The sequence below is a fragment of the Notamacropus eugenii genome, chromosome 3, assembly GCF_028372415.1.
Source record: "Notamacropus eugenii isolate mMacEug1 chromosome 3, mMacEug1.pri_v2, whole genome shotgun sequence".
Classification (NCBI taxonomy): domain Eukaryota; kingdom Metazoa; phylum Chordata; class Mammalia; order Diprotodontia; family Macropodidae; genus Notamacropus; species Notamacropus eugenii.
In genome coordinates this window covers 399,137,406-399,158,946 of record NC_092874.1, presented here as the reverse complement: position 1 = coordinate 399,158,946, position 21,541 = coordinate 399,137,406, and the positions used below count along the sequence as shown (strand labels likewise).

The window sequence follows — 21,541 nt, the reverse complement described above, 5'->3', positions numbered from 1 at the left end:
TACCTCATCTTCCCATGGGAATCAATCCAAATGTTTAGTAAACGTCAGTGCTGATCTTTTTCTTCATCACAGCTATTTTCCTTCATTGATGTCCCATTCTGACACCTCATTGGAGTACAGCAGTAACAGTGGCTTCATGAAGGTTGGGTTCCTCTTGGACCCAACCTTGCTCAATTCTTCAGTAGTGACCTCTACTACCCAGCATGGATCTTGAATTGCCTTTGGGTATTTGTCTATCCTTCCTCCTCCATCCATGGAATACCCTATGATCTCAACCACCCATATATTCAAGGCTTCTTTTCTCCTTCAAAATTTCTCTTAAAACATTAATAGAAAATGTCATTTATCCCATTCCTGCCAAGTGCTTTTGATAATGCTTGTCATGGGTACCAGAATTGCCAGTTATAGCTCTGCTGGTGAAGGTGTTGTCTATTTTTTTAATGTAGGACCAATCTTTCTAAGAGTGGTGAAGCTCATCATCAGAAAGCTGGACCGCAGGTAAGAGGTTTTTGGCTGTTGTTATTCTGGTATGGCAGCTTATGAAGCATACAAGTTGCCATCTTCATCAGTAAAGAGAATATCTATATTATTGAAATCATGACTCTTTTAAAGTATAAAAGTAGATCTAACTTTGATCCCTAGATACTATCATTTAAGCCCACTTCTTCATGTCTCATATTCATGGAGAATATAATGGAGAATATTAAATGACCATTCTGTAGGGTACTCTCCATTGACATGGTGACTAATTTCAGAATGGTGATGATGAGTTTGTGTCTCCTGTAGCTTTATTCTCCTCTTTTTAATCAGAGAATTTCTTTCCTCTTTCTTTCCTGGCATGACAATGACACATCCTCCCAATAAACCCAGGAAATTCACAGTGTCTATTTATCCCAGTAGACACAAGCCTTCTAACTACCTTGTTGTGTCTGGCAAATACAAGGGATTAATTGCATACTGCCATAATGGCTGAGCCATCACATTTAGCTGAGTGCACTAATAAAAGGATTATTATTTAACAGTTTGGCTTCCATAAACTGCCTTTTATCCTGCCTCCCTGGGTTGGTAGGAAAATTAGAAGGCTAAACACAAATGCATAGTCTTTACTTTGAAGTTATAACACAGCCTTTCAGTAATTTTCTTCTATAAATTTGTATTGTGGTTTTTATTCCCAAGTTGATGTAGAAATAGATTAACACTAGGTATATGATTGTCAGTACGAATGGCCATTTGAGTGGAACAATGTGGAGCCTGAAGGATAAGTAGTCAGGATTTCTGGGCACAATGTTCTGTTCTCTAGCATGGTCAGATAATGGGTCATCCTAGTTCACCCAGTATTGCAGTTAATGGAAAGTGATCCTAGCTGTCATATATGTACCACCTATAATTGAAAGATTAGAAGATCATAAAATATATTAAGCACTATGACTATTACACTGTACATAATTCTATCTCTTTTTGGTGATCGAGAATTTTGCGAAGTCTCAGGGCTATTATATGACTTAGAATTATAAGAGGCCTTAGAGACCATCTAGTGCAAACTCTTTTATATGCAAAAAAAATCTGAGGCTTGCAGAGAAGAAAAGGTTGCCCAAAGTCACATGGGAAGTAAGTAGGAGGATGAGGATTTGAACTACAAAGCTACTTCCACTACATAATTCTTGCATCATTATGGCTATAGTGCATTGTTGTATCATAACCATTATACTAATGTAGGACTTCACACATACAGGAGAATTTATTAATAGAGAAATAATAGATTTCTCAGTTATAGAATTGGCTGATTTTATTTTCTATGCTTACAAGTAGAATGGTATCTCTTCCCTTCAAATCTATCCTGAAGGAAAAAAAATATATCTTTTGGTCACAGGGTGGGGGATACTCATATTTCCTTTACATAAAACTAGTGCAATGCATGAGGTGAGACAGGACTCACTTCCTCCTGACATTCCTTTAAATTTGCTTGTATGTGTACTTGCTGCATCCCTCAAGTAGAATGTAAGTTCCTTGAAGGCAGGGGATTATCATAGATCTGGAGGTGGAAGGGATTTTAGAGGTTCACTAGTTAAACTCCCTCATTTCAGAGAAGGGCAAAACTTAGGCTAAAAGGAGTTTCCCAATGTCACACAGATAGCAAGTGGTGGAGCTGGGATTTGAACCCAGGTCTTCTGAATCTGAATCTGGTCTCTTTCTACTATATCATACCTTCTCCATGACTTTTCAGTTTTGTCTTTGTATTCCAAGTCAGCCAAGAAACATTTATTAAACACCATTATGTGTCAGGTACTATGTTAAGTGCACCTTGTATAGTACCTTGGATGTAATAAATTAATAATGGATGTCTATTGTGTTGAATAGGTAAAACGCACAATTCAGGTTTATCATTTTAGCCTTTCACTTGCTTACATGAACACTCTCAATAGTTACAAACAAGAAGTATGCACCAGATTTGAATTTATTATTCATACAAACAAGTTTGCCAGACACAATATAGTATCTACTTAAGAAAATATGAACATTTACAATTTAAATATCTTTCTCATTCTTAGACCTGGAATACCTAAAATTCAATTTAACTCAGTCACTTCAGACATTCCCAACTGGCCCCTCAAAACTAAGTATGCAGTCACTTTTTCCAAAGTACGTGTTACTGTAATAGGCATTCAATTCTCCTGCAAATTGATTTTTCTTTATCATCTTCTCTTTCCTCCTCTCTCTTTTATTTCTTGCCCCTCTAAGGCATTCTAGTTTCCAAGTGGTTCAATGAAAATACAGTATGTGCTTGCTTAACTTTACAGTATGCCCAATAGGAGGTTCAAATCATATAGCAAGAGTTTGGCTCATTAGCAGTCTTTCCAAGAAGCCTCACAGACCAAAAGTTACACCACACCTTTAATATCATGGACAGTGGCTCCAATGTGGCAGATTTCCTTAGTCAAGGCTTTGTTTCCCTCTGAACTAAAGGTCTTCAGAGTATTTAATATCCTTATTTATTTTTTAATCATTATTAATAATAAGTTAAAGCCCTCAATTTCTCTGAAGCAAAATTGTTCAAGAGATGCATATAAGAGATACATAATGAAATTGTTCAAGAGACACATAAAGACATTCACGTGAATTCGAACCAGAAGAGAGTAAGAACTCAATGGAATGACTTCAGAAAATCAGATCCCTTTTAAACATTATTTATCAAAATATAAAATATAATCCAAAGAAAGATCAATGACACCATTAGTCAGGAGAGTCTCTATATAAGAAAAGTAATAAATTGGAGCACATGGAAAACATTCTTCATGCTCCATCCTAAAAAAAAAACAAAAACAGCCTACAAACCTCAACATTCAAGTTTATATGTGATTAGTATAGAACAATGAAATTCATATAAATATTATCTTCCACGATAAATACATTCACAAAAATGAATCAGTCTTTATAGATATTGCACTTGAACTCATTCACATAAAACTTAAACTAGCATTCCTTGTGACTAAGCATTTAAAAAATAAATAGACCTATTATGTGTTGATACACTTTGGTAAATATAAATCCACAAGAAAGCACTCATTTAAGGGGTTAATAGGGAACCGGTAGGACCATGAAGACTTAAACAGTAAAATATAGCCACTCCTTGGAATTTGGGCTGCTCAGGGAATCATGACTAACTGCAATAGAGTGGTCTTTTTTCCAGTCATTTATTGCAAATCCTGTTCACACACACTCAACTTTGGGACCCAAAATAATTTAAATTGATCACTAAGGTAATCTGTTTTAGTGAGAACCTTAATAGATTTTCAATCAAACAAAGGCTGTTATAAAAGCATTCCATTTTGAATTTTCAGAGTCATTTTGGAAGGATCTACCTGAAATTCTTCTAAAATAGGATGATTTTCAGCCATATCTTCAGTCAAAGAGCAGTGAGCTATTGAAAGAGGAATTTCTTGAATGGATTTCCTTCTTTGAATGGAGAACTGGATGCATATAAACTCAGATCATTTGGGTGTGTATGTGTATGTGCATATATATATGTTTGCAGGATATTATATGGAAAACCTGATTCCTTGACACTGTATTTGTGCTTGTTGGGAGTATGGAAGGAAAGAAGTTATTGTCATTATAATAGTCCAGCTGTAAATCAGAACTAACCCTACTGGACAATAGGAGTCCAATATGGAGAGGCAGGCATGCTTCCCTGTTATATTAACAGCTTCCACCTGGGAAACTATTTGGGAAAGCTAATTGTACATATGAATTGTTGGGGAGAGTTGATTTTGTCCTTGTCTAAAATTTGGAGAACTCATAACTGAACCCAAAATATTTGGTCCATGTTTTACTTCACCTCAAAAAAAGCAAATCAGAGAATGTCCATACAAGAAGAACTGTTGATCTTGTTTTCATTGCTACCATAAAGAGCAAGCTTGAAATTCTATGCTTAAAAGGTTTATCTGGATTTTTGAAAAAACAATAACATGACAAGCCTTTTAGATGAAAAACCTTTGAGTGCTATGTCTATGTATGTTTTCCCAAACTCATGAGCCTCTGGGAAATCTAATGAAAACTAATGGCAATAATTTGCTGCTGTTGTTGTTTTGGGCTCAAGAAATCTTCCTTTTCTTTTACTTTTCAGAAGATCTTTTGTCTTGGATAAGACAGAAAAAATCTATACATAATGTTAGTTTGTAGGGATGCTTCTTGGTTGCCCAGGATATATGAACAGAAAGTATTTTGTTCCAGAGCTTTTTCCAAGAGAACCTATCAGGAGTGAGAAGGATAGGTAAAGATGTTTCTGTTTCTCAAAGTGTCATCTTTAGCACCTGCGACTGATGAGTGGAGATATGTCAACTCAAAAACCCCTTTTTCGGTAAGCGCATAAAACGCAAATACCTTGAAAAATGCAGAAATATTCAATCTTAGGAGTTAGGAACAGCATGATGAAGAGATTACCTATGCTCATTGAATGTAGTATCAATTAAGCACTATTGGGTCTTACATATACTGAAAAAAATGAGTTATTCCCAGTGACCACATAGTGTGATGAGACTTGACCATATCCTATTTTTTATGCCACTGGTCCATACAGATCCAAAAGTAGAGTACTCTTGCCCTCCATAGAGGTATCAAACTGGCAGGGACTTTTGCTCTTAACGTGACTTACCAAAAACAAAACCCCAAACAAAATTATGCTTCTTTTCCTTTTCTACCAGCCTAATTCTACCAGTTTGATAGTCTTTCAGGCTATGGAGACATGAAATCTGATTACCACTCTTGAGAAGAGAAGTTTCAGCAAGTATAATGTGAAGATCTTAGAGCCCCATTAAATGGAGCGGAAGTGGCTATAGCAACCTGGTCATGGGGATACTTTTATAGGCTTCCCATTTTTATCATATTGATAAACCAGCATTTTGATACAGTGGGAATTGGCTGGTGAAATCCAGGGACTACTTGTTATTGAGAAGTTATGATTAGTATAGAACTGGACAGGCTGCTTTTGACACTTAAAGAAAGCTTTGAGTGTTCCAGCCGCCATGGTACGGAATCGCTTGCTGATAAAACAATAGAGGAAGAAGTTGATTGCAGTGTTCAACAGGGCTAGCATATTGGCAATGTCTGATATAATATGCACCAGCCAACTATTGTGGATAGGTGACACATAAAGGTGATATAGGATCATTATGATTCTGGGTGCCCAAAGGGTGGCAAAAATGGAAGTGATGGTGAACAGGATAGCTGTGGTTTTCCCTGTGGAGTAACCACGGAGTCGGAAATTGCTTTTTCGCCTAAGCTTGTAAACAATGATAGAATTTAAGATGAAAAAAATAGAGCAGGGCACCAGGTACACGGTGAAGCAGTGAACCCAGATGAGGACATGGTGCATAGAAGTGCTGATATAATCTTCAATCCATATATTGGGCCACCAGTAATATGGGATGCTGGTCAGAAAGCAGGTAATGTAGACACTTATGATGACTTTCCGAGTGCGAGCTGGATAGGAGACGGTGTGATATTTGAGTGGATGGCAGACTGCAATATACCTGTCAATCGTTAATGGGACAGTAATCCAAATGGAAGTGTGAATGGAAGAAAATTCCAGAACTTCTATGATTTTGTCTGGGACATGAGGCATCTGTTTGTTTAAGATAAAATCTTCCAGCAAAAAATCTACAAAGACAATGAAAAAGAGAGCCAGGATGTCAGCAGCAGCCAGGGCTAAGAGATAGTTATAGGATGACTTCTGTCTACGAGCCACCAGCTGGGACAGGATGATCACAGTGAGGATGTTAGCTGCGGAGAGAAGAGAAATTAACTTTGTTTAGAAGCGCACATGACTTTTTGGTTAATATCACTTCCCAAGCCCACATCTCATGGGTTTATGCAGTGGCTGTCACAGCAAAGTGGAGACAAAAGCCCAGATTTTTTAAATGGGTGATACATACTTTACCAATGTATGGACAACCATCATTTAAGTTGGTCCTGGTAGGAGGCATGGAGATTGACTGGAGACTTTTCTCCTCCATTTGACTGAGAGTTCCTTAAGGAAAGGGAAAGTCTTTTACCTCTTTTGGTATTCGCATCACTTAGCAGAGTACTTGACACATAGTAGGTGCTTAATAAATGTTTATTGATTTATTTCTTGATTTCTGATTGTGGATTCTAGACTTAGGATTCTAAGAACATGATTTTCACATTCATTTTCAAATTCCGCATCCTCCTTTTGTATGAGTTTCTTTAGTCATGCGCTACCTTACTCAGAGGATCTATCTATAGATTCTTTGGAAATAGCTCACTGAATAACTCTGGCTTAATTTATCTTTTGGAGCCTCAGTTTTCTCCTTTCTGAAATGGGAAAGTTGGACTAAAAGATATCTTATTTTGAAGATTTTTATTGATCTATTTTATTTTTATACTTCTTACATTTCCCAGTATGCTTCCCTTTTCTCCCCCTCCCAGAGGGATCCCTGATAACAAAGAAAATAGGGGAAACAACAGTTCAACAAAACTAATCAAGATATAAACCAAATTTGACCTTATATGCAGTCTACCACTCATAATCCCTTCCTGTTCTATCATTCAGCCTCCCGTCAATAAGAAAGAGAAGCGTATTTTCATATTTTTTTTCTTCTGGGACCAAGCTTGGTAATTATAATTATTTTTTTATAATTCTGAACATAAACACCAAAAAAGTACATTTCCATATCCCTATCATAATACCAAAAGAGGGTTGTATATGAAAGCACAAATCTCTATTTCATCTGGCTATCTTTTGAAAAAAAAACCCTAGTATAATAATTCCATATTACTTTCAAATTGTTCTGCCTGTCATGCTTCCTTATGAACTTCCTTCTCTTCTGTGCATTCAAAAAAATTTCAGTGGTCCACCTTTTGGGTATTACCATTGCCACATATTCTTCCATCCTTTAAAAACATAAAAAAAAAATCCTTGGAATGAATAAGCCTAGTTAAACAAAAAAGAATTCATCTAGTGGTCATATCTAAAGATGTATGTTTCTTTTGGGGTATTGAATTCATCATTTCTCTCAGGAGATGGGTAGCATGCTGCATTGTAGTTCTGAGCAGGTTTAGAATTGTTAGAATTGGTTCATGTGTGAAAGAATTCATTTAGATGATTTTCACCTAACCAAGGGGAGCTTTATTGACACAAAAGCAGTAGGCTACCCTTGGAAGAAGGCCTAGCAATTGATACAAGGACATGGGCTTATTTTCATAAGAACAGGATAAAGTAGACCAAGGAAAATTTATAACCCAGGATGAAGAAGACAAGGAATTTTGTGGTCCAGGATAAGGGGTAAATTTTGTGGTATCCCAAGAAAGAGGGAGAGACTTGAGGACACGCTCAAGTTCAGGAGTACTGAAAAAGCACCCTTAGGGCACCATTGTATCCACATCAGTTCTTCTGGAGACATGGTTGGTTATTGCATTGAAGGGAGTTCGGAAATCTTTCAAAGTTATTTATTTTTTATAATGTTTTTGTCCTTGTTCTGGTTCACTCACTTCTCCCTGTAGTTCATAGTACATAAAATTCTTTACAATTGTAATTTCTGTCATTTCTTATGGTGCTGTTATTATTTCATTACATCCTGTATCAAAATTTGTCCAACCATTTCCTAAATGATGGGTAGTCCCTTAGATTCTAGTTCTTCATGCTTTTTTTTTCTTATTTTAACCCCTTTTGGTATCATGGAGTTTGTTTGGCTCACGACTATTTTCTCCCCAGTATTATCCGCCCTTTTAGTCCTTTCCCCCATTCCTGCATATTTCCTTGTTGAATTGGAGGTATTTCTACACTAAATTCTTTTTTGTGTGTGTATATGTGTGTGATCAACTTTCCTTTGTCTGTTTCCAATAAGAGTGATCTTCACTTGATGTTCATTTCCTCTTACCCCTTCCTTAATGCTTGTATACTTTTTCTCATACTCCATTAAGAAATACTAAGTTCTATTCACATTTCTCCTTTCTATTTTAATATATTTCTTTTACCTTCTTTTCTCAAGTGCTCTATAAATGTTATCTATTATTACTACTGTGGTAGTTGTCATTTCTATAGGCTTTAAGGTTTGTAAAGCACTTTGCAAATATTTTCTCCTTTTATCTTTACAAAAACTATTTTACAGAAGAGGAAACTGAGCCTGGTATTCTGAAACTTGCCCAGGGTCACACAACTAGTAGGTATCTGAGGCCAAATTTGGCCGCTGGTTTTCTTGACTCCAGGTTCCATATTCTGTGTGACCTCCCTTTAGGCTAGCTAAAGAGCAAAACTTGTAAATTGTACAGACCATCCCACAGACCAAAAAGATGAAACAAATGGGTGCAGAGAGCTAGTCACCCCAGGGCAGACTAATAAATACAGTTAGATTACTCAAATTTTTTAAAAAATGTTTTAACTCAGGTAGCCCATAGAGGTTGTATTAACATCCCCAAGCTTTGGATTCCTGTAAAAATCTCTGATTTTACAGTGGCTAGAAAGTTTGGTTTCCTCATTTGTAAGGTCAAAAAGAGAAAATATTTGTAAAGTTCTTTGCAATCCTTAAAGTCTTGAATATGTAAGACAAGCTCTTTTGACTTCAAGAAGGATACACTTACCCTCTGAATACCCAGGGGGACACTTTGTGAAATCTCCATATGGAACAATTCTCTTAACACAATATGAGAACATACTTAGCCATTTGTCTCTACAATGTAACCACACTAGTTCTGGCTCACGCTGAAGGTCTGTGACACAATTGGTTTTGAGAGGCCAATTTTTCCCCTCTCCCCCTCTCAAAATGCTATGGAAAATTGTTTTGAAGTGGTGGAGAGTTAAGTGCCCAAATCACATTATAGGTTGACTGGCTCCGGGCTCTTACCTCGTCCCTCTTTGATTTGCCTTGATCATTTCTCTAAAAGCTTTGTATCTTACTTGCATGCAGAATAAGATGGCAATCAAATTACCAACAGCTTTTATTGGAGCTGATAGAAGTTTACCCACATGATTAGGGATAATTCAGGGGTTTGAGTTCACAGTGTGTGTGTGGGAACAGTGTTGCTGCAAAAACTAACTGCTTGCAAGGCTATGAAAATAAATTGAGTAAAATAAATGATGATCTGGCATTAGTCCAACATTTAAATAAAAGCAACACTCCACTAGGCCAGTATGAAAACTGAACTAGACCTTTTGGGGTCTGGGATTTGAGATCATTTGGAATGAGTTGAAACCCTAAAGTTTGAGTGGGGGCACATCTACCTCTTGAGCCAAATCTTCCCCAGTGCTTGCAGCTGGTTGGTGTAGTGGACAGAGAGCTGGGAGATAGGAAGAAATGAATTCAAATCTAGCTTCAGACACTTAATAGCTGTGTGACCCTGGGCAAGTCACTTAACCTTATCTATAAAATGAGGATAATAATAGCACCTACCTTGCAGGGTTGTTGTAAGGATCAAATCAAATGAAATAATATCTGTAAAGTGCTCAGCGCAGTGCCTGGAATGTAGTAGGTGCTATATAAATGTTGGCTATTATTATCATCTTTAAAGAGTGGGTAAACATGAACGTTTTGGGGAGGAGTGAGGGTGATGGAGTACAAGCCCAAGCCAAGATCTTTCCCCTTGGATCGGGAGGACTTTTGTCACATTTGTCTGAAGGGCTCCTGGAAAGTCTGGCCTTGGAGGGGCTCCTTGGATTCCCCTTCCATTTCTCCCAGATCAGATACTTCCTATCTTCTATTTAGCATTCTTTTGATATTCCTCCCTTTGATCATATTACCAGCCACTCCCATCAGGATCCTCCCTGGGTTTGATCTATCAAGACCATCTCTAGGACCCCGAGATTACCTGGTGACACCTGGATGCTTCCCTCAGTCTTTTAGGTATTTAAGTTCCATCTTGCCTCTATGAAGGCGCTCAGATTCAATCCAGCTCAGACTCCATCTAGCTGAGATTCTATCTGGCCCACTTGTGAATACAAGCATTACAACTGCTTAGGCTCCTTAAGAGTCAACCCAGTATGACAAATCTTTAATAAATTTTCTTTTTCTTTGGCTTTAAGAAGGCTTGTGTTGAATTCATTTGAGCAGGACCTGGCCTGTCGGTATTCTGGGGTCCTCAACACCCCAAACCTCAACAAGGGTAAATAAAATTTTGCTTTATAGAAACATTTTATAATGAGAGGCAGTCTGGGGGGTAGTATCTAGAGAGCTGGTCTCTTAAGTCAAGAAGACCTAGGTTCAAGTCCTATTTCTGACACACACTGGCTGTGTGACCAAGGGAAATTCACTTAACCTCTTAGTACTCTGGCATCTCCCCAAGACTCTAAGTTGCCGTGAAGGTGTCAACCTATATTTGTTAGAGGAGGTTTTCTCACCTGGGAGTTGCCTATACCTATATAATAGCAGATTCAATAACTGTTCCTATTCTTATTTTACAATAATTAGTCAATTAAAAGATCCTAGTGTGAAGACTGGTTTTGTACATGAAATAGTAGTGCCTTTTAATTAGCTCTTTTCTCAGGTCTGAATTTTCCTAAACTGACATATGCTTAAAGTAAGGTATACTTATACTGATTTGTACTTGCTAATAGGTTGCTTGCAAAAGAATTAAAAAAAAAACCAACCATCTGTGTTTACTTTTGTAAGAAAGTTTGGAAAATCTTCATTCTGTGAGCTAGAATGGTATAACAGATAGAATGTTCTATTGGGACCAAGGATATTGACATTCATATTCCCCCCTTCTTAGCTGTGTGACTGTGGGCAAATCATTTAATGTATCTGGGCTTTAGTTTCCTCATCTGTAGAAAGAGGGTGTTGGACTTGCTGACTTCTAAGGTCCCTTTGGTTTCTCAATCTATAATCTTATGAGAAATGATATTGCTTTTAAGCTTTTGTATCCAACATGGGCCTGCCAACCAACAATTTCCAATCTAAGTGGAGTGGCAAGACGTATAAAAAACAGCATGGGAGTTAATCAACACTGCAAGATGAGTATAAGACACTATGTAAATGATGGACTAAAAAAATAATGTGTATGTGTGTGTGTGTGTGTGTGTGTGTGTGTGTGTGTGTGCATGCACTCATGCCTGAGCATGGAGAGTAGGCACCTGGTTTGCTTGATGAGAAAAGGGATGCCAGTCCAAGCATGTGAAAGAATGTAAGTTGTGTGTGAATGAGAGGCATGTACAATGGTGGATTCAAGGACAATGTGAGTACATGGTTTGGAAATGCGGGTTCTTTGATTTAGAGTTAGAAGGGATCTTAGAGGTCATCCAGTCCAACTCCCTCTCTTTTTTTAGAGGGTCAACTTGCCCAAAGTTACATAGTGACAGAGCTGGGACCTGAACTCATGCTTTCTGATCCCAAATAATAAATGCGTATAACTTACCCAACAAGCATTTGTTAAATAATTACTGATTCATATCATTGTACTGGCCGTTGTAGATGGGGGATTTGGGGAATGGGGTGGTAAATATTCCTAAAGAGGTAAAATACATGGTCTCTGTGTTGAAGGTAGTTGCAGGTGTCTTAATAATCAGTGATTCAGTAGAGCCTGGCCTATTTCCCCAAGATAACTTCCTCTGTCCTGGCTCTCCCCCATGCCTGGAATAGTCCATCTCTTTCCCTCCTCACCTTGGCTTCTCTGGCTTCCTTTAAGACCTAACTCAAGTTCTACCTTTTCCAGGAGATTTTTTCCCATTCTCCCTTCTCTCCCAGGTGCTAGTGTCTTCCCTTCTGATACTGTCTTTCATCTACTCGGAACATATCTTGTATGTACCTAATTATTTGCTTGGTGTCTCAACTAGAATGTAATATTCTTAGAGTGATCCTTTTACTTTTTTTTATATCTCAAATGCTGTGCCTTTGAAGTGCTTAATAAATGCTTATTGACTGATGATTGACTTCCATAGCAGTTGACCCTCAATGTAGTTCATCATTATGGCAAGTTCAGTCCCCAGGGAGTATCTGAGAAAGTCCTTCTCTCCTGCCAAGTTGATCTAGCACCCGAGATCCATGTTTTGAATTTGGCAAGCACTAAGAGCAGCAACATTTTCGCACAACAGATGCTCTCAGTCTTCTCCAACAATGAAAAAAAAAGGTTGTGTCATAACTAGAAGAAACAAAACCATTTTTTCCTTTCCCTTGGAGGACTCCCAAGGAGCTCTTTCTTCCTCCTCCCATTATTCATTGCTTCCATCCATCTTTCCCAAGTTTCCTTGGTTCCAGATTTCCCATTGGCATAAAACATGGAGGCAGATCTGGCTGACTCAGCCTTTCAGGAAAGGTAGCAATGGTGTTAGCTGGTGAGAAAGGCTTGCTGGACAAATTTTGGACCTGGGAAAACTTTTGCCTTTGGGAGTGATGATGAGAAGAAAAGGTTTAGTGATGTATGATCTTTGACAAATTACATGCCTATTAAGAAGTCACTTTACATCTGAGTCTCTTTTTCCTTACCTACAAATTTCAATAAATATTTATTATATACCTACTAGATTCTAGACATCAGGTACTAGGTACACAATAACAATGACAATAACATTGTAATCTACACTTAGCCCAGTGCCTGGCACATAGTATGCACTTAAATATTGATTGATTAAAGAATTTATATTCTATTCATAGCTGGACTAGATCTTCACCTTTTTTATATCATAGACCCCTTGGGCAATCTGATGAAACCTACCCAGAAGAATGTTTTTCAATGTCTAAAATAAAATACACAGGTTTACAAAGGGAACCAGTTACACTGAAATATAATTATCACAACATTAAATGAAAAAGCAAGTTCATAGATCAGCTAAAGAACTTTTGGAAATGATTTCCAAGGGTTCACTCATCTGAAAAATTGATAAATCAAAATCCTTGAACTTTGAAGTTCAAGGAACCATCCTTCTTTATTGACTCAAAACCAGGAAGTGATGACACCAGGCATTTGGAGTAGGCTTTGACACTTTCTGTGTCACCCAGTGGACCCGTAATCCTCAACCTATTTTCTTATTTCCTCCCCTCCTTCTTCTGCTATTGAATGGGATAATAGAAAGTTCTAGCAGCAGAGGCTGTGACAAAATCAGAATCATTATGGTAGTGACAAGGAATGGAGGAAACCAAGCTCAGGTAGTTTGGAGGCAGAAAAGGACTAGAGGCAAGACAGAACCAGGCAGTCTAAGGTCAATGTGATCAAACTACCAAGGGGAGCCCAAGTAGACTATTATGGAGTCAGGAATTGTGCAGAGTGATTTATTGTTGCCACAAACCTCTCAGACTTCTTGAGGTCTTTTATTAAGCAGATGGTGTAATGGAAAGAACACTGCAGATTAGAAGACCTGATTCAAGTCTTGGCTCTGCTACTTGCTATCTGTTGTTTAATATTTCTGGGCTTTAATGACTTCATCTGTAAAATGAGGGTGTTGGAGTTGATGACATCAAAGGTCCCTTTCCCCTTCCAGCTCTAAATTTACCATCCCATGATCCTTAGTGAGCCAGTATTTATTAAACACCTACTATGTGCCAGGTACTATACTTAGTGAGGAGGATACACGGAAAAGTCAAAAGATATTCCTTGTAGTCCCTGGCTGACTTTGACCCCTAGAAAGAACAGAGTTCTTGGGGTTAAAGGAACCCTATGATCATCTGGAGGTGGGGAAAGCATTTGTATTAGTCAAAGAGCCTTTTTGTAAACCTTAAAATACAATATAAATGTTATCTACTATTTTGTTCTATGTAAATGTGGCTATTAATTATTAATAGCAACACATATTAATTAACATGAATAAATCTTCATGATTAATAAAAACAGCATTTATGTAGTACATAATAGTAGCCAGAATTTATACAGCACTTTTAGGTTTGTGAAGCACTTTGTAAATCTTTGTTTGCATAGTACTTTTATGCTGTAAATGCTATATAAATGCTGGCTATAACAACAATAATTAATAATAGCCAGTATTTATATGGTGCTTTGAGGTTTGTAAATCGTATTATATATGCTATCGCATTTGATCCCCACAACAATTCTGCAAGGTAAATGCTATTATTATCCCCATTTTACAGATGAGGAAAGTGAGTCTGAAAGAAGTTAAATCACTTTGCCCACATAGCAGCCTCAAAATGAGGAGAAAAGACCTTCTCTTTGGGGAGAAAAACCCCAGTCTCTTATGTGACAGGCCAGGGCACCCCTCCATCATATTAAAGGATTGTACTATCTTCTTCTTCAGAACTATTTCCCATAAAGGTGAGAGACCTAGATCCTGACAACCCTCATTTATACCCTTGCCTTTGGGGTAGTTTTAATATATTTGTTTGGCCAATCCTGTCAGAGTCATCTTGCCTTATAAAACTTAAGTTAGCAAGAAATTTCCCAAAAGACCATACAATGGGGTAAAGTATATTGCTCTAATTCAGGAATCCTTAACCTTTCTTGGGTTTTGGGTTCCTTTAGCAGACTAGTAAAACCTATCCCTTCTCAGAATGACATCTTTTTAAAAATTCATAATGAAAGGAAATGCTAAATTTCAGTTCCAAGTTAATAGAAACGGAAGTAATTTTTTTCCAAGTGCCCAGACCCCTTGAAATGTATCCATGGGACCCCTTAGAGGACTGTGATCTCCAGGGTAGAACCCTTGCTCTAAATCATTAACAAAGATGTTAGAAAAAAAAGCTTAGGTTCTTGAAACTGAAAAGTGCTATTTTGGAAGGAAGCTAACTAGATAAATGACCAAGATGCACTCACAGACCTGTGATGGAAAGAGCATGGAAAGTGTAGTAAGATGGGCATTACAAGACCTGAGTTTGGATACCAGCTCAATTTCTTATGCTCTGTATAACCTTGGACAACTCACTTCCTTGATCTAATTTCTGAAAGAATGAAGTATTTATTAAATTATCTATGCAATGAAGGGATTGTACTAGATAGCCTATTAAGTGTCTTCTGGGTCTAGGATCCTAAAATCTTAATCCCATACTTCCCACTAGGAACTAAGTTCCCCTTCTTATGTATATAACTGAGTCCTACGGGCTGTACAAAAAAATCTCTTACCATTTTCACGAACTGTCCTTCATTATTTATACTTCAAAGATTCTAATTTCATTGGGTGCTCCCTCCACCGACACAGATTGCAACTCTTCCACGACCAAGTAGATGGTCTCTAAGAGTGGCTCAACCTGAAAATTTTCATTACCCAGTGACCAACCTGGTAATGAGGTTTATTATTTATATTCAAGATTAATCGAGTTTCTCCTTCAAAGCCTCCAGGCTTTGTACTGAAGACTGAACAATTTGACATTCTAATGGAAGAGATAAGAAATGATGTAAGGGAGGAACTAAGTAAAATAGGGGAGGCGAAAAGAGGAGGCTGAGGTAACAACTATTTAGTTAAGGTTGTGCAGGTATGTTTAGGTGTGGATGATTACATACATGCACACATGTGTGTGCAGGAGAAAGGGAGACATAGGGAGAACTACTCAGCCTTTCCAAATCATTAGAGATCTTTAATTAAAGGCGAGATCAGCTTTGGGAAATGAAAGCCTCAAAAGGTGATCTCCACCAGTAACCATGCTTCTTTGTGAGTCTGAAGGTAATGGTATCATTCACATAGGCTATTGACCTGGGATGAAGGCCCTCAAGTTACGCGACCTTGGACATCCTGGTTGGTAAAGGCATAAAGCGTATCTAAAAAAGGCCCCGTCTGTCCTAGAATCTAACTTAGCTTCTTGGAATCAGAGTGTTAGGGTCCCCTGGCATGAGCAGGCAATGGGAGTCTTATTTGGGTTATGGAATTTCAACATTAGCAGCATTCTGTGGACTGCATGTTACTTTCATAGATGCCTTAGGGGGATGAAATTCAGCTTCCATCTGAGCAGGTGAGGAATCCATCAGGCAAGCCAACAAGTGTAGTCAAACCCCACTATAACTTAGCCTTCTATATACTACCAATCAAACCATGATGTTGAAACATAATGACCTACATGAATGATAGTCAATTGATTCCAGAATTTGAGAATCAGAAGGGATGTAAGTGGCCATCTAGTCCAACCTATATATGAAAGGAAACCTGACAAAAGTCTCTGCTCAAAGACTCTAAAGAGGGAGAAACTCTTTAGGCAGACCATCCTACTTCTGAATAGCTCTAATGGTCAGGAAAGATTCTTTTGACATGAGCCAAAATTTGTTTCTTTTCAACTTTCATCTATTGCTCCAGGTTCTGCCCTCTCTGGGCAAGTGGAATGCCTAGTCCCTTCTTCCCATTATTGCTTTTCAAATAATGGAAGACAGCTAACACATCCCTCTGAGTCTTCTTGTCTCTAGGTTAAACATGCCTGGTTCCTTTACCTAATCTTCATATGACATAGGCACAAGGTCCCTCATCGTTTTGGTTGTCCTGTCTTGGGCACTCTCCACCTTATCAACGCCTTTCTTAAATCATGGTGCCGAGAACTGAATGTAATACTTTAAATGGAATCAGATGAAGATAGTATACAGAAGACAGTATACAGATATCAAATGAAGACAGTATACAGCGAAACTATCACCTCCCACATAGCAGGATTGGAATTCCTTGTCAATTAAATTGTGGTACTCCTGCTCCTTCCCACCATCATTTATTTTCTTTCATTGAAAAAAGGTTTATTGATGGTTTTTGTTATTATATTAAATTCTATTATAATCAGAGAAACATAATGAGAATATAATGAGAAATATTTGTAAAGTACTTTGCAAATCTGATAGTGCTCTGTAAGTGCCAGTTGTTTTCGTTATTGCTTTTGTTATATTATTACAGCAGCAATTCATTTCAAGATATCCCCTATTCCCTCCCCACCTCATCCCCCATGCATGCCCAATGAGCCTCTCCTTTGTGACAAAGGAAAACAGTTAAAGCTGACTGACAGTGACTACATCGGAGAATGTGTATATATGGCATTCCATACCCATGGTCCCTCACCTCTCAAAAACAAGGAAGAAGGTCTCACCTCTGTCTGTTATTGTCGAGTGTGGTCTTTACTTAAATGTGGTCAAATGAGATAATGATTATAAAGTGCTTAGCACAATGACAGGCATGCGGTAAATACTATATAAATGTTCATTAGAACCTTCTAGACAGTTTACATAAACTTCATGTCATGGACTGAGATATAATCATTAATGGAAAATAAGCAACTCAAAGTATAGGACAAGGACCTTATTCCCTAAACTTCCCTTGACAACTTGGATGGACACCTGAGTTTCTTAGGTTTTCTTAATTGTGGAGGTGAGAAGAGAGAACAATTCAAGTATGATGGACCACTTGTACAAAGGTAAAGAGGTGAGAGATGGAATGATATCTATAGGCAAAATCTAATGGGCCACTTTTACCAGAATGGAGATTGCAACATAGCAGTATTTATATGGCACCCAATAGTAGTCATCATTTAAATAGCCCTTTAAAGATTTGTTGTTGTTAACTTGTTTTAGTAACGTCTGACTCTTTGTGACCCCATCTGTAGTTTTCTTAGCAAAGATACTGGTGTGGTTTGCCATTTCCTTCTCCAGCTCATTTTATAAATGAGGAAACTGAGGTAAATAGGATAAGTGACTTGCCCAGGGTTACATAGCTAGCAAGTGCCTGTGATTAGATTTGAACTCAGGTCTTCCTGGCACTGTGCCACCTACCTGCCCCTTTGTAAAGCAAAGCTCTTTGGTAAAGACTCGTCTATAAGGTATTAATCAAACTCTCTCTCCTCCACCTACCTCCTAGAAAGGTACCAAAGGAATAAGAAGGTATGAATGAATTCTCATAGGTTCCTCAGAGCAAAGGGGCTTTTGTAAGTTAAAGGGAGTATATATATTTTTTGCCACTATTACCAGTTTCTGTTGAACCACAGATGGAATTGGTTTAGTGTGTTGAGCTGAAATTTCTATATACCAAAACCTTTATTTTTTCTGATATTCTAACCCATTTTAATTAGGGCTTTAGTAATACATCCCCATCCTACTGACAAGCTAAATTGCTAGGTATTTATATTTGACATTTCCCTAAGTTTGTCATAATTGCCTCTCTTGTGAAGTGAACTCTTCAAACATTGAACATGTCATTTTCTTTGTACGGATGTTTTCTCTTTCCTACTAACCCCCTTACCCCAAGGCAAATAAAGAACAGTTAGAGAATGCCTAGGGATCTTAAGATGAGGAAACCTGGAGGGGATTAAAATCATGTGTTGTATAGGAGACTTTTGGGAGAAAAAGGTGAAGAGTCATATTTTCCCCTTTTATTACTTGACATTTGCTGTAACTTTCAACTTCCAAAATGCCATATCAGCTTAGTTTTTCACAATGGCATTTTTTTACCTTTGAAAGGAAAAGACTGTGGATATGGTTGCATTAATGCTTGTCTGTGTATGTGATCTCCTGTGCATGTAATGGGTAGGTAGGTTGAATTGCTTGAATAATCAGGTAAGATAATGAAAATAATAATGATACTTTGTTCTTCAGTTGTTTTCAGCGGTGTCTGACTCTTCATGACCCAATTTGGAATTTTCTTGGAAGAGATACTGGAGTGATTTGCCATTTCCTTTTCCAGTCATTTTACAGATGAGGAAACTGATGCAAACAGGGTAAGTGACTTGTGCAAGGTCATATAGCTATCATGAGTCTGAGTCCAGATCTGAACTCCAGATCTGGCACTCCATCCACTGTACCACCTAGATGCCCTAATAATAATTGTTCTAATGAACATTAATATAGTATTTACCACATGCCTGTCATTGTGCTAAGTACTTTATAATTATTATCTCATTTGACTCTCACAACAACCCCAGGAAGTAGGTACTATTCTTAACTCCATTTTACTCATGAGAATATTGAGGCAAACAGAGTGTTAAGTGACTTATCCAGGGTCACACAATAAGTATCTGTGGCCAGATTTGAACTCAGATTTTCCCTATTCCAGGCCTGGTGCTCTATCTATTGTTTCACCTAATATCTCTAAAGTAGGTATATAAAGTGCTTTAAAAAATGCTACAATAATGTGATATTAGTGAAAACAATAATAGTAACTAGAATTATAATCTCTATCTACAATTCCATTTCTCTTATTTATATTTTTTTAGTGAGCCTAGTTCAGAATCCTATCACCTGTCACCTGGACGATAGAACAGTCGGGAGCTTCCTCACTGATTTCCCGGCTGCCAGGATCTCTGCTCCAGTCTCCATATAACCCATAAACTGAGAGTCCTAAACCACAGATTGGACTGTTACTCCCCTACTGAAAAATCTTCAGTTACTTCCTTGAGGATAAGACACAAAATCATTAGACTGTCATTTATAGCCTTTGCTGTCTGGATTCCACTAACCTTTCTAGTTTTATAGTTTTATTTCTTCTTCTTCTCCTCCTTTTTCTTCTTTTTTCTTCTCCTTCTTTTCTCCTTCTCCTTCTTCTTTGTCTCCTCCTAGTCCTTCTTGTTCTCCTCCTCCTCTGTCTCTTCCTTCTCTCCATTTCACTGATAGTCGCTTATTAGCTTTCCCCCCTACTATCCCCTACCTCTCTGCCTTTGTACATGTGGTCCCCATGTTTGGAATGCACTTTCTCTTCACCTCTACCTTGTAGAGATAGGCTTCCTTCAAAGCATAGCTGTGGTGTCCTCTCCTACTGACTTCCCCCCCCCACCCCCCTCCATTAATGCTTTCTTCCTTTTGAAATTACGTTGTATTCCTTTGTATTTACTTGTGTACGTGTATTCTCTCTCTCCACGCTATGCAATCTTAACAGGAGGGATTGGTTTGTTTTGTTTTTCAGTTTCCTGGGTATCACATTCAGTCGGTACTTCATAAATGTTGGATTGAGTTGATCTAATCAATTAAAGCAAGAAAATGTATCTAGCTAAGATCACAATATGGAAGCCAAAGCAACTACTTTCACGGGAGCTGGATTACATTTGGCTATCAAAATACCAAAGCTTCCAAAAAGTAAATTCTTTCCCCCAAAATTGGTATCAAGACAATTTAAGTGATCCAATCTGTCGCTAGGGCTTGTCCATTTTACCAGTTGATTATTTCCAATTTATTTTGTATATGACTTGTTTGTACACAATTATTTACATGCTGTCTCTCCCTTTATATCGCGAGTTCCTTGAGGGAAGGGACTGTCTTTTACCTTTCTTTATATCCCTTGGAGGCAGATGGTGGTGCAGCACATAGAGCCCTGGGTCTGGACTCAAGAAGACTAGAATGAAAATCTAGCTTCCTATGCTTTCTGTGTGATCCTGAGCAAGTCACTTAATCACTGTTTGCCTGTTTCCCCAACTGTAAAATAGGAATAATAGTAGCACCTACATCGAAGGTTTGTTGTAAGGATCAAATGAGGTAAAAAGGATCAAATCTGTAAAAAGTGCTTAGCAACAGTGGCTCGCACATATTAGGAGTTATATAAATATCTATTCCCTTTCCCTTCTCTTGTACTTAGTACAGTGCCTGGCACAGAGGCAGCCAATGGATAGAGTGCTGAGCCTGGAGTTAGGAAGAGCTGAGTTCAAATCCAGCTTCAGATACTTACTAGCTGTGGGATCCTGGGCAAATCACTTAACCTCTGATTGCCTGATAAAATGGATTTGCTGGAGAAGAAAATAGCAAACCATTCCAATATCTTTGCAAAGAAAGCCCCAAAATGGGATCACAAAGGTTCAAATATGACTGAAACAACTGAAGAACAATAAAAGAGGAAATGGGTTAAAACTATGGCTAGAAATATTTAGGATAGACATAGACTTTCTGATAACCCCAGTGATTGGAAGAAGAAAATGAAAGGGAACAGGAAACTATTGTATCCAAATCCCTGAAGGTCTTTTAAGTACAGGAAAAACAAACTATATGCCTTGGGTGGTTTAGGTAGAGTCCTATCAAAAGATAGAGTGCTCAGCTGTACAACCTTCACAAATCCATTCCATGTCACTTCGTCCAAAGAATTCAGAGAATTCCTAAGAAGTCCGCGTGTGATGTGTGTGTGTGTCCTTCCTTGCCAAAAAAGACCGTGCCATCAGAGAAATAAGGACATGACTTGAACTTGACTTTGTTTTGAGTGAGGGAGGGCTGTGCAGGT

At 38.0% G+C, this 21,541-nt stretch overlaps 1 protein-coding gene across 1 annotated transcript in view; it reads right to left on the bottom strand.

Moving 5' to 3' along the window:
- Positions 1-5,344: 5,344 nt before the first annotated feature.
- The window catches only part of GPR139 (G protein-coupled receptor 139), a 53,628-nt gene continuing 37,431 nt past the window's right edge, over positions 5,345-21,541 (bottom strand). The window contains exon 2 of the mRNA XM_072650491.1: positions 5,345-6,279. Coding sequence (XP_072506592.1) covers positions 5,345-6,279 — 935 coding nt within the window. The remainder of the gene's footprint in view (positions 6,280-21,541) is intronic.